This window comes from Crotalus tigris, unplaced genomic scaffold, assembly GCF_016545835.1.
Source record: "Crotalus tigris isolate CLP2741 ecotype Arizona unplaced genomic scaffold, ASM1654583v1 scf7180000017765.3138416, whole genome shotgun sequence".
Classification (NCBI taxonomy): Eukaryota; Metazoa; Chordata; class Lepidosauria; order Squamata; family Viperidae; genus Crotalus; species Crotalus tigris.
Window position 1 is genome coordinate 2,101,657 of NW_024096620.1, and position 14,514 is coordinate 2,116,170.

General features: G+C 36.4%; 2 protein-coding genes across 17 annotated transcripts in view; one reads left to right on the forward strand and one right to left on the reverse strand.

Moving 5' to 3' along the window:
* The window catches only part of PPP1R9A (protein phosphatase 1 regulatory subunit 9A), a 171,441-nt gene extending 167,616 nt beyond the window's left edge, over nucleotides 1-3,825 (reverse strand). For all 8 annotated transcript variants that reach the window (XR_005556460.1, XM_039341476.1, XM_039341477.1 and 5 more), the window contains exon 1: nucleotides 2,767-3,825. The gene's annotated coding sequence lies outside the window, so the exon portion shown is untranslated. The remainder of the gene's footprint in view (nucleotides 1-2,766) is intronic.
* Nucleotides 2,474-14,514, forward strand: part of SGCE (sarcoglycan epsilon) — a 45,970-nt gene continuing 33,929 nt past the window's right edge. For 2 of the 9 annotated variants that reach the window (XM_039341484.1, XM_039341485.1), the window contains exons 1-2: nucleotides 2,477-2,685; nucleotides 12,264-12,368. In XM_039341484.1, the coding sequence (XP_039197418.1) occupies nucleotides 2,604-2,685; nucleotides 12,264-12,368 (187 nt within the window). In that variant the 5' untranslated portion in view covers nucleotides 2,477-2,603. Of the gene's footprint in view, nucleotides 2,686-11,140; nucleotides 11,272-12,263; nucleotides 12,369-14,514 lie in introns of those variants that run through there. The other 7 variants (XM_039341487.1, XM_039341486.1, XM_039341491.1 and 4 more) reach the window with 7 other exon arrangements.

Consider the following 14,514-nt stretch of genomic DNA (forward strand, 5'->3'; position numbering starts at 1 on the left):
CGGATGGAAACTAATCAAGGAGAGAAACAACCTAGAACTAAGGAAAAACTTAGGTATAAGGTTTCCTGCCTGAGCAGGGGGTTGGACTAGATGACCTCCAAGGTCCCTTCCAACATCATCATCATCATCATTATTATTATTACAAAAAGCAAGAAAGCAACACTTAGACTAAACAATTTCCTTTTGTTCCAGAACCCTTCAATATCTTCAAGGATAAAGTTACAGAACTCCCCCATTTCTCTGAACAACTGATCTGTTACAGAATATAAATGTTTTCATTGTTTGGCAGAAAAATACATAGCCGAGTTACCATGGCAAGTTAGCTAACAATTCACTATACTGTAGTCACAATCCAGGAATGTGACTGTTTCCATAGAATGACTCAGAAACAGTATACAGGTAGTCCTCAACTTCTGACCACAATTGAGCCTGAATTTCTGTTGCTAAGCAAGACCTTGTGAATTTTATGACTTTCTTGCCACAGTTTTCAAGTGAATCCCTGCAATTGTTAACTTAGTTAAATGAATCTGGCTTCTCCATTGACTTTGCTTGTCAGAAGGTCACAAAAGGTGATCATATGACCATGAGACACTGCAACTGTCATAAATACATGCCTCTTGCCAAGTGGCCAAATTCTGATCACATGACCATAGGGATGCTGCAATGGTGGTATGAAAAAAATCACAGGTCACTTTTTTCAGTGTTGTTGTAACTTTGAATGGTCACTAAACAAATAATTGTAAGTCAAAGACTACCTGTATATTATGGAATTATACTGCAAGTTTTATAATATGCATGTGATTATATCTGCATTAAAAATAGGATAACAGTGAGATGAACTTTCTTATCACTATTGCATTTATGTAGCACAAAATAATTTACATATATATTTTAATTGAACTAATATGGTAGATTAGCAAAGTTTGATATAAATAGATCATTTTTCTGCAGACAGAAAAATATTCCACACCTTTTGAAGCTATATCTTTTTCTTTACCATGTACTAGTTCCTAAATCATTATGTCTTTCCTAGAATCCGGATTCACTTTTTTAACATTTGAAATACAATTTATTTCTGTAACTAATATTTCTTATTTTTTCCTAATTTACTATAAACATACACAATTACTAAATGCTTGTAAAACTAGATTGCTGTGCCTTTACTTTTATCTAACTCTAGCTAGGCATCTTTTTCTTCCAACTGTTAACAGAGAAAAAGAAGAAATCCAAACAATAAATTGATAGTAGGATGTCTATTAGTGACTTAGTGTATTTTACTGTGATGCAATATAAAGCCTATCATCCTTATTGTTATTTTGCTGATGATTGGAAAACTAGAAGATTATATAAATTGTTAGTGGCAATTCTAACACTACTTGTCTTTCCTCTATGAGTTTGAAATCTGATAATGCCTAAGTTTATTTAAAATAAGATTTAAAAACTAGGACTACTAACAACTACTAATAGAAGAAGATACTTTTTCCCACAAGTCTCAATTGGAAAGAAGTGTGAAGCCACTAACTTGGATGGCTTTAAAGGGGGATTGGATAAATTCATGGAGGGCAGATCTATCAAGTGTTAATCTTGTAGACTTAATGTGACCTTTCTGGGTTGGGCAACACACCTCCAAATACAGTATGAGCGAGCATATGGAAGTAAACACAGAAAACGTCAGAACAATACAATACAGAAGAAACTACAGTAAATACATTTAAAATTGTCCCATATTTCATGAGCATTTATAGTATTACAATCATCTCCAATTCTCCTGAGAAATTTCAGACTTCTGGTTTGCATCATTAGATGCAAAAATATAGTCTTGAGATTCATGGTGGGCGTGGGTATATATATATAAAGCTATCTTTAGAGAAGGGCAGATGATGGATCAGATTTTGGTTAGCACATAGTGATTATTTTATTCATCATTGCGGCATTTTAGCACCGTGAGTGGGAGTGACATTTTCTGCTCTCTTAACAAACAACCCACCTGCTTTGGGATATTATACATTTTTGCATAAGCGCATCAGGCATTTGTTACTCCATCTCAAGTAACTCTCTTTCGGATATACTTATTTCATATTTTTGTTTCCTCCCACAGCTAGTGGAATGGGGCAGGGCACTAATAACAAACACACCGTGGATGCGTGGGTGCTCCTGCAGAAAAAAAAAAATCCCTCAGAAGATCATGTTTGCCCCAGTACATAAGGGCGTTTGTGTTTGGAGGTCCCTGCTTAGCCTTAGGCCTGCTCGGAGAACACCAAGATGCATTTTTCTCTATCTCTCCTGTTCAGCCGCTTTAACAGTCCCAGAAGTCTGGAGCGAAAGCAAACCAGTACCAAGCCATCCCCCCCCCCCCCCGACATGAAGCAGCTCCCTGGGCCAGAGAAGGCGGGCCTGGCCGCGCATAGACCGACCCCCTTTTGCAGGCCTAACCCGCTCCTTCCCAGGCATTCGTTTCTATAGGAGGAGGAGGGAGTGCTAGTGCTGCTGCTGCTGCTGGGGATAGTTATGCCAGGCGGGAAGGCGGGCGGCGGAGGGAGGAGGAGTAGCAGCAGCAACAGCAGTAGCCAGAGGACTGCACTTAGCTCCAGCCGCAAGAAGCAATGCTGCACCGCGGAGCAGGATCCTGGTTCCAGTCCCAGGGCAAACCCAGCGGAGCGGCTCTTACCACCCTCTTGCTGACAGGTTGGTCTTTGCGGAGCCCCTGCTTGGGCCCAGCTTTCCCGCTTAGATGGCGCATCCTCCTTCGGACACGGCCTGACATACCGTTGCTTCTCATGCCCAACCCTTGTCAAGCGGCGGTGGGGGTGTCCCTCCTCGTCTCTGCCTTGATGCCAGCCTTCTGCCGCTGCGCCTGCTGCAGCGGCTCGCTGTTTTTCCCGCACGAACGGATGCCCGCCTTTCCTGAAGCAGCTGCCCCGGGAGGGTTCAAAAAAAATTGCGGGCAAGAAAGGAGGGAGCAGTTGGGATAGTTGCCTGCAAAAGGCATTGCCTTCCCTGACCAGATGCCATTCCCTTCCCTCTTTCATAACATCAGGACATACTATAGAAAAATGTTTTTTAAAGCTGTATTACTGGTGTTTTTTACAATAATGGAAAAATACACAAACATGAGCAGATTACCATATAGAAGAATATATTTAAGGATCAACCTTATCTAGAATGATAATACCTGGTGTGTTTATATGCAGAAGCTCCAATAATTTTTGTAATCTTGCATTTCAAAGAAAATGCCATGGCAAATGTGCTTTTTTTTTAAAAAAAAAACGTAATATGTATGCAGAAGTGTTATAATCTCCCAACTTTCTCTGCCCCATATAGTCCTAAACTGTGTGAATTCTGATTGTGTTCTGGTGGATAGAGGCTTCTTTCCTCTTTTGCAGATCAGACAACCCATTAGCAAAGCTTTCTATCATTCCTGAACTTGGAATAGCAGACACATTTTTCCATTCTTGGTTATGTGGATACAAGCTGAGCATTACTAGCAAATGGAGAGGAAAGTATCCTGCTAACCAAAAAAGGAAAACATGTGTAAATGCTTGTCTAAGGAAACGAAGACAGAGGACAAGACCTCCATAAAAAATAAATGTTGGATAGAGTAAATTCAGAATAACAATAACCTCAAATATTGGGTTTATTTGCTTTTTTTGCTCCTCCCCCATGGTTAATATTCACATTCTAATAATATATGATGAATGCTGTATTTATGATTAAGTAACTGCCTTTAACATTATGATAAGAGAACTAAGGATACATAGTGTTAACTATTAAAGTAAAAGAAAACATATAAAGTGGTATATGCACTTTTGACATTTATTGCCTGTTTTTCAGGTAATAAGAATCAGTGGTCCATGCTATTCAGTGCTGGCTAAACTACAGCTCTCTAGGGATGTTGTTCTACCATAACCGATATACAAGGCATGTGTTATATCTTCCTCAGTGAACCAAATGTCTTCTTTTTTAATTGTAATTTTATTAAAAACTTAAAATTATAACAGTAAACTAATACAAACTAAAAAAAGAATAAAATGAAAAAATAGAAGATGCAGTAATAAAAAAGAAATCGAATTAAAAAAAAGAAATGTATAAAGAATTTACTTTCCCTCTTAAACAAGTATGAACAATTTTAGCAACTTAACAGCTTCTCTTAAAATACAACAAATGGTCTCTTGTTAGCATATCTTAAATCATTCTTTAAAACCCCTCATTTCAGTCTTGATGTCAGCAAAAGTTCATTAAAAGTCAGCAGAGAATTAATAACATACCTATTTTAATTTTTATTAAGTAAACCAACTTTATATTCCTTTCTTTTTACTTTTAATAATCTTGGTTTTTTAGTTTCCTCAAATAATGTTGTAGAATTAGATTTATTTTCATTTTTTCTTTGTTCCATCTCATAAAAATTTTCAAAGCGTTAACAAACCTCTTTTGTAAATCTAATATAGGAAAATGATCCAGATTTCTCTGCTGGATTGTTACTTGTGTATCTCTTTTAATTATTAAAACAGTGACTGATTTTTTTTTGTATGTCATTTTTAAATTCATTTTCAGATCAATCTCAATCTTGAAAGGCAAAATATGTTCTTCCATGGTATTTTAAATACAGTCCATTAGATTGTGACAGACACTTTTAAAATTAACTTCTGGATCCATTGTTCAAAAATATTGAGGAGAAATAGCTTTGAACTTTTAGTACAATATAGAATATATAGAGACTTAGCATTTGCATTAAAATCCACAAATTCTCAAAGAAAAGTAATCAAATACTTCAACAATGATTCCTTCTTCTGTAATTACAAATCACAATAAAGATGAAAAGACTGAGTTATCAAAGTCTATGAATGCGTTAACAATTTTTAAAAAGCTGGGTTACATGTGGTATGTATATGAGTCATTTTATTAAAATTAGAAGTTAAAATTTGGAAAGCAAATTGCACATTTTCTTACTGAAGTATATAAACAGGTACTTTAATATGAATTTATCAGAAATATGATCCCATATAAGGAAATTAAGTAAAATAACTGAAGTAAATTATAGTAGTTTAAACTAGTAGCATAAACTAGCTTTTTTCTTGTATCTCAGCTATTATGTTTCTTCTGTATGCTTAACATTTCATATTTTTATAAGATTATGTTACTGATTTGATGCATACAAATAGATATTTGACTGTAAATATCTCTATCCCCAGGCCTTTGCTTTTGAATAGTATGTGCAAAGAATTGCAAAACAATTTTTTGACAATCATCCTCATTCAGCAGAACACTGAATGCTTATAATATTCTTTTATCTGATCATAGAACATTGGAAATACTCAAGATCTTGTTCATGAGCAAAACTGATTTCAGCGCTGGCCTTGTATTCGGTGTTGATTGTACTAAAACACTTTTGGAAGCAGAGTGTGTGCACATACTAGCCAATAAGTTCAAATGGAAGGGATATCCTAAATTTGGTGCCTGCAATTCTAGTAATGTTTCCAATCTTTTTGGGAACTCATTTCAATTTTTAAAAAGTTTTATGAACAGTCACAGAATAGCTGCTTATTTAAGGAATGGTGAATCATAAAATTTATTGCATAAACACCCAAAAGAATTTCACAAAATATACTCCCTTTTAGAAACCTATCCATTCTTCCTCTTCTCTCTCACATCTCAGACTCATATTCTTTTCCCCATATGATGTCTAAATGTTTTGCTTGTTTTACACAGGCATATTGCATGAATACATATCTATACATCCATACAGTCATGGCACAAAATGTTTACTTCATTCATTCTTCTACAGAAATATATATTTTTGCATTAATTTCTGTAATTACAATGTAGTTGAGTGATTTGTATGGGAATGCAGTGGAATATTATGAAAAAAGTCAATATACAACATACGAAAAAAATAAATGAAGTATGCATAACAGAATGTCGGAAAATAATAAGGATTGTTGTTGTTGTTGTTGTTAATTGCGAAGTCGTGTCCGACCCATCGCGACCCCATGGACAATGTTCCTCCAGGTCTTCCTGTCCTCTACCATCTTCTGGAGTCCATTTAAGTTCACACCTACTGCTTCAGTGACTCCATCCAGCCATCTCATTCTCTGTCGTCCCCTTCTTCTATTGCCCTCAATCTTTCCCAGCATTAGGCCCTTCTCCAGTGAGTCCTTCCTTCTCATTAGGTGGCCAAAGTATTTGAGTTTCAACTTCAGGATCTGGCCTTCTAAAGAGCAGTCGGGGTTGATCTCTTCTAGGACTGACCGGTTTGAACGCCTTGCAGTCCAAGGGACTCGCAGGAGTCTTCTCCAGCACCATAGTTCAAAGGCCTCAATTCTTTGGTGCTCAGCCTTTCTTATGGTCCAACTTTCACAGCCATACATTGCAACTGAGAAAACCATGGCCTGGACTATACGCACTTTTGTTGGCAGGGTGATGTCTCTGCTTTTTAGTATGCTGTCTAGATTTGCCATAGCTTTCCTCCCCAGGAGCAAGCGTCTTTTAATTTCTTGGCTGCAGTCCCCATCTGAGGTGATCTTGGAGCCCAGAAAAATAAAATCTGTCACTACCTCCATTTCTTCCCCATCTATTTGCCAGGAATTGAGAGGGCCGGATGCCATGATTTTGGCTTTCTTAATGTTGAGTTTCAAGCCAACTTTTGCACTCTCCTTCTTCACCCGCATCAAGAGGCTCTTTAGTTCCTCTTCACTTTCTGCCATTAGAGTGGTATCATCTGCATATCTTAGGTTGTTGATATTTCTCCCGGCAATCTTAATTCCAACTTTTGATTCATCTAGCCCTGCCTTTCTCATGATGTGCTCTGCATATAAGTTAAATAGGCAGGGCGACAGTATACAGCCTTGCCGGACTCCTTTTCCAATTTTGAACCAATCAGTGGTTCCGTGTCCAGTTCTCACTGTTGCTTCTTGATCCGCATATAGGTTTTTCAAGAGGCAAATAAGATGGTCTGGTAGTCCCATCTCTTTAAGAACTTGCCACAATTTGTTGTGATCCACACAATCAAAGGCTTTAGCATAGTCAATGAAGCAGAAGTAGATGTTTTTCTGGAACTCCCTAGCTTTCTCCATGATCCAGCGTATGTTGGCAATTTGATCTCTAGTTCCTCTGCCTCTTCGAAATCCTGCCTGTACTTCTGGTAGTTCTCGATCCACATACTGCTGGAGTCTAGCTTGTAGGATTTTAAGCATAACTTTACTAGCATGTGAAATGAGTGCAATGGTGCGATAGTTTGAACATTCTTTGGCATTGCCTTTCTTTGGAATTGGAATGTAAACTGACCTTTTCCAATCCTGTGGCCACTGTTGAGTTTTCCAAATTTGCTGGCAAATTGAGTGTAGCACTTTTACTGCATCGTCTTTTAAGATTTTGAATAGCTCAGCTGGAATACTGTCACATAATAAGGATACAAGTGATAATGCAACGCCTTACCTAAATCAGCCACAAGGAGACAGTATATAACTGCTTTTATCCTAGATGGGGATTCTTCAGTCAGCTCTTTCTATGAAATTCAAATATACTTGAGAACTGAATGTATGGGCCATTGCACTTTAGATGATTTGATACAGTGCATTAACTTCAAGAACTATCCTAGTCTTGGAGTTTAGTAGTATTTTAGGAAGAAATATATAGAATCTATTAGAAAAGTATATCAGTTCATTTTTCCCTAAGCTATTAGTGCAGAAGAGATAAAAATATTATTTTAAGTCATGTCCCCATGTATAGTGTTGTACAAGACTTCCATACACACACCCTTGGAAAGAGTGGATTTTTTCCTTAGTTTTTTATCCAGTATGTATCCTGAGTGGTGGTCTATAAGTACATATAAATAAAGATATAAATAAAATTTAAATAAAAAATACAGCATATAGGATAACTTGAAAATCTAGCCTTCTTCCCAGGCCTGGGATTGATGTTTAATGACCAATGTTTGTGTATGTGTTTTGTGTGTATGTGTGTTTTGTTAGCTGATTTTATTGTTGATTTAATGATTTGATTTATTGATTTAATGTTGTTTGCTATTATGGTTTTTGTTTTTTAAAGTTGTTATTGCACCATAATTCACTGGAGTTAAGCAGTCAATACATTTGAATAATAAATAAATAAATTGGCAAATTGATAAAATTGGTATGTGATTGCTTATAGTATGGATGCAATTTTAATACATATGTAAAGACTACTTCCATACTTAGAATCCATTGTTATTCTCCTATACCAGTGATGGTGAACTTATGACACAAAACAGTGAAAGCAAGGATTCAGCTATACTTTCTTTTATATATCATATCTTTAATTTCTTTGTCTTATTATTTCTTGCTCCTTTCTTGCATTCTCTAACAGAGTCTGTGGATATTTTGAATATTTTCATTTGCTGGATTTTTGCTATCTGAATTATAGTCACTCCTGTGTGTTGTCTGTGTATATCAAAATATGTGCTTGTGTGTGCAGTGTGATTGGTTTGGAGATCAATTCTTTTTTTATAGGGTTGATAGGGATATTGCTCCCATGCTGCTATGTGATTAATGGCAATTTTTGTGAAGTTGGTAGATTGGTCCCTGCTAGAATTTGTATAATGTATTTTCTTAGTTTTTCTATAATTTTCTATGATGCTTATATTTCTTCAGTCATTATGACAAAAGTGTATATGATCCTAGAGAAACTAGGCACTGACTTGTTAAAATAATATCTACATGGTGGTAAGAGAATTTATTTTACAAACTAGTTGTAAAAAGGTGTTCAGGTCAAAAGTACTGGCTTGAATAATAATTCTGAAAGTCTGTAACAGAATAACACAGTTGGAAGGGACCTTGGAGGTCATCTAGTCCAACCCCCTGTTCAGGCAGGAATCCCTATACCATTTCAGACAAATGGTTATCCAGTCTCTTCTTTAAAACTTCCAATGTTGGAGCATTCACCACTTCTGGAGGCAAGTTGTTCCACTGGTTAATTGTTCTAACTGTCAGGAAATTTCTCCTTAGTTCTAGGTTGCTACTCTCGTTGATTAGTTTCTAGCCGTTGCTTCTTGTCCTGCCCTCAGGTGCTTTGGAAAAGAGGTTGACCTCTTCCAATTGAATTTAAAGGAATGTTTTGAGATAAGAATATTACTATGTTCCTTTGCTTACCACACAGATGAATAAGGTACTTGTCCTTAGTCATGATCAAAATCATCTAGAACTGTGGTAGATTTCAGTAGTCATGTGCATGTAATAACATAGAAATGAATGCTCCAACCACAGATTGTTGCTATGTCTTTTGCCAATAGCTATCAAGCTTCCTTCCAGAGAAAAGGACTAACTAGCCAGGAATTATTATTTTATTATATGCAAAATAAATTTAACAATAACAGACAATTGATGGTCTCTGAGCAGGTGGGGTAAATGGTACAGAATTTTATTGTCTTCCCTGGAATATGGACTGGAAGTAGTAATACCAAGGAATAGAACTACATCTCTAGCTAGTACTTGTATAGGAGGAAAGTAAAGGTTACAAGAATTTCAGTATTAAATATTCTGCCAGTAAATGCTCAGCTCTACCGTGAACAGGGACTACAGGGTTGTAAAAAGGAATTTGTAATTGTATTATACTCTATAGAATGAAACATCTATATATAGGCAAATTTGAGGCAGAACAACAACTCTTGTACGTTTCTTCATACTCTTTCCATGAAAAGGGCTGGACCCCTAAATAAACAAAAAACAGTTTGCATTTGTTTATTACTTTGGTAACTGGCTCCTTTTCTATTAGTGTGAGAAGTGATTCTCATATTTAAAACCTGATAATTTTCAAATATTTTACACTTTTTTCATTGCAGTACCCAATGAAGAAAGGTCTTGCTTAAGGTCTTTTCTCATTTGATCTCACCCTGTCTGTTGAAGGTAATTGCAGTTCTATGCTTTCCTTGATCTCTTATCCATAAAATTCCTTCTGGTTAGGCTTGGAATCCATGATTCTGTTCCAGAACAAGAATATACACACATTTTCTGGGAAACGTGTTAAGCTTTTTCTCCATTTTTTTTGGCATAAACGCCTCCAAGTTCTATGTCTATCACTGGAGATTTTAAAGAAGAGATTGGACTGCCATTTGTCTGGAATGGTATAGAATCTCCTGCTTGAGCAGGGACCAGAAGACCTCCAAGGTTCCTTCGAACTTTGTTATTCTTTATTCACTCTTTATGACCCTGTGATGGAGAGCCTAATGCTGACTTTCATATTCTACCGTTTCCCTATTTGCTGAGCAAAACACTTTCCAATGAGAGCAAGTTGTACCTGACATCATAGTTTCTGTTTCAGCAGTGTCCACTTGGGATGCAGTTTAGGTTTTAAAATTGCATAATTTAGAAATGGACTTTTTTCTCAGTTTCTTCTTGATTCAGCTTGTAATCTAGTTCATTAACTTGTTTCAGTGATATTTTAATTATTAGGCTTAGTCATCCCTTTAGGGTATCTTGCTATTTCAACTAACTGAAATTATTCATTAAATATGTAATAAATCTTACCTTTATTGTATTACCACAGAAGTAGTACTCAAGATATTAACAGCAAGCAACATTGGATATATTTTATCAATAGATTTATTTTGTAGAGATCTTCTATGTATAAGATGCTTAGTTCTTTGCTCTGTATGTGTTTTAGCAAATTCTGCCAGGCAGCAATATGATACCAATGTTTCACATTCATTCAGTGTCTCTGTGTTTAAGCCAGTGGTTCTCAACCTGTGGGTCGGGACCCCATTTGGGGTCGAACGACCATTTCACCGGGGTCGCCAAACAAGGCTGTCTGCCATTTTTTCCCCTTTTCTTTGGCCATGTCCCCGGCACATGGTGATGTATAAGTGGTTGGGGGTCACGACAACATGGGGAACTGTATTATGGGGTCACGGCATTAGAAAGGTTGAGAACCACTGGTTTAAGCCATAGATTAAATTATTTTAAAAGATGATTTGACTAGATCCAGGGATAATTTGGGCATCATCTGTTTATCTCCCTGAGATAAGCATGTTACTTATCCATATGTGTGATACACAGACATTTTTCTGAAGATACACATGCTGCTATGCCCTCTGTCTTCCTCTCCTTCTCCAAATCCATACTATGATAGATATTTTTAATCTCCTATTCTATCAACCTGCTTTTCATGGATGCTGAAGGGAAAGTTACAGGAATTGTACCCAAGAGCTTGTCCTTCTGGAGGTATGTTTTCCTGTCTGTGTCGGCAGTAGAAAATTCCAATCATGACTACTGCATCCAGAGCTACTTGTAGAACCAATTACAGGTGAGCTACCCAATGTTTGTTTTTAAAATGGTTTTATGACTTTGCTCTGAATGTATGTAGTTTATTCAAAACATCAAAATCATGTTTTACAGTCACTGTTTGAAGAAAACAAAATCTCAAGAATATTATGGGTGAAACCAATGTTTAAGAAATACATGACTTTTGAGAAACCGTATTAATGTTAGAGTAACAATAATAGCGCAAACTCCATTTTTGAGACAAATTGGAGAAGAATTTAAGTTTATGACATCTTTAAGTGATCTGTTCTTAGGTGGTTTTTTAATGTCAGGAATGGCTTAAGCAGGCCTTAAGCTTTAGCTTAAGCTGTTTATCTTTAAATTTCTTGGAAACAAAAATATTCAGTAGATATTAGTAACTTAAAACAGATTTATTAATACTCTTTTTTAAAAATATTAGCACCTATGAATTTAGTAATAAAGGAGAATATTTATAGCTCAGGTTGACATGTGGGGTCATTGGTGCTCTCTAAGCTTGCTTGTTTTCTTGCAGATGTTTCATAACCCAAACTAGATAACTTCATCAGTGCTCATTGATAATGTTATCTAGTTTGTAATGAAACATCTGCAAGAAAACAAGCAAACTCAGAGATCACCAAGGACCCCTCACTTATGAATTTCTTTCTTATTCTTTACCATGTACAGAACTGAAACATTGTGCCTGAGCATCAGACTATGGTGTATTCTTAGGAACGTTTGCTTAACTACAATAAAGTTAGCAATATATCAGTATATATTTCCAATGTCTTCCATTTGGCTTCTTTAAGTGATAGCAACTTAATCTATTGAAGAAATTCCATCCATGGCTTGTTTAGCATGATGTATGAAATAAGCAATCTTCCTTGTTTCTTTTCCAACAAGCCAAAGATAAGAATCTGCCAAATGAAGTGTTTTCTGACTTATGGCCTTTGACTACTGAGAAACAGTTGACCTAGTATTAATTTATTTATCTTGCATTTGTTTTCCTTTGGAAAGCTTTTTTCTTATACCCTCCTGCTGGCGTAAATGGAATGATTAAAGGGAAGACAAAGCATCTCATCAGATATATTAGCAGTAGCATTAAGGCTGCTGAGAAAAATGGTGAGTTTAGGCATTTAAATGGGATTTATCAACTTCCTGCAGTATTCTGTGATAAATCACTTCTGTTGTGTTTTACTGACAATGTGTGCAGATAACAACAAATATATAAACATCTAATCTCCCCAAATGTTGTTTTCCTCATTCTAATTTTTTTTGTTTGCTACTAAATTTTCAGTTAAATTATTTGTGGTTTTCCTCATTCAAATAATGGCCCCATTTTAAAATATTGCACATTCCTCCTTACTGACATCTCCTTAACCACACTAGTAAACTGGTGAGTGGGATAATTTGTTTATAATATTGCTTATTCATTTTATTCCCATTTATAGATCGTGTCTCAATTCATTTTAGGAGACATTTTAAATGTCAGGATCAATTAGGGAAAATTGTTCCTATCATTTAGGTTTTTAATTTTTTTGTGGTTAGCTATCTTACATAGAAAAAATTAAAATGGAGAAGAAAATTAGAAGAATAAGACTCAAGGAAAACTAAATTAGTGCACTGCTTCTAAGAATACCTAATTAAATGCTAGAATTTTAAAGTATGGTTTGGGGAAACAAATGTTTCTGTAGAATAACTACATATTTGTTCAGTTAATGAATTAAATACAGTACTGGTGTGACTTATAAAATAAAATAAAGTAACTTCCTATGACAAGGCAACATTTCCTATAATGCAGTGGGAAAACAGACCATCCCAGAAAATTGTGGAATGCAGCAAGAGCTTCATGATAAAGCTGGAAATAGGAAAAAGAAAAAAAATTTTTTCATGTATTTGCAGTCATAACTAGAGATGAAAGAATATCTGTAACATTTGACGTAGGACTTGATTTAATAATAACTGCCAACACCTAGTTTAGGATTAATTTGGCATATCGTTCTATAGCACTTTTTTAGAATAATATCTGAAGCATTGCATAATCACTCTATGCTGACGTAGATTAATGAACGGCAAATATAGTCATTTCTGCCTAATATGCTCAGACCATCACATAGTATGGTCACCACATTATTTTAATAGTGATACTGTTGGAACTATGCTAATGAAATTACCTGCTTTGATTGGAAACATAACTGTCTAATATGAAAACACTGTAGAGCAGTGGTTCTCAACCTGTGGGTCGGGACCCCATTTGGGGTCGAACGACCATTTCACGGGGGTCGCCAAACAACGCAGTCCGCCATTTTCCCCCCCCCCTTTTCCTTAGCTGTGCTACTCCCTTTTATTCTATTGGCTTTTGAAAGCCAATAGAATAGACTCTCTTGAATAGAGTCTAATTCTATTGGCTTTCAAAAGCCAATAGGAATTGTCCAGGCTGTCTCTGCCCTGCTGAGCCCGCCAAAAGTCCCATTCTGCAAACGGTGCTGCACCAGTTGAGTAGTCCTCGACTTATGACCGGTTGGGTAGTCCTCGACATACGACCGGTTGGGGCATTAAAAAGGTTGAGAACCACTGCTATAGAGGAACAGCTGGATTAGAAAACATGAGAAAAATCTGATAATGCAGTATATTTAATTAAATGCCTGAGAGAACTTGCATTTATATCAGATGTGGAAAACAATGTTATCTTTCTCCCTCTGTTTTTGAGATGAGGAAAAAAATGTCTGATGGTTAGTTTTATTGGCATTGTGGGGAGTGACTCATCTGAAGCAGGAATTAAAATTTCTCTTGAATTAATTTGTAGGATATGAACTCTGTGGAATAGCGTGGTGGTCTAGAGGTGAAGATGTTTGCCTCCCAGTCAGAAGGCTGAGAGTTCAATCCTAGGCAGGGACAGATATTTCTCTGCAAGAGAAAATATCTGCTGTGAACCCTGCATAGGCATCAGGAAGAGCATCCGACCAGCAAACACTCAGTTCCATTCAGTCACCCTGACCCCACCTCAGAGCAAGGGATTACAGTGTTGTAAAAAGAACTATGGAATAAAGCAAGACTTGGTATTTAGGATGCATTGCACAGTGGGATGCAGTGAGTTGATCCTGCAGCATAATCTTATGTGCTTGCAGAATTATAAGTCTGTACGTTAGAACCCTCCTAGGTCTCTCAGTATTGTTCTCATCAGCCAACTTATGATATTCCAGAGCATCTACTCGGGATAGAAGAAATCACTCATTAAAGGATTTCTAAGGATGACGTGGAAGATGTG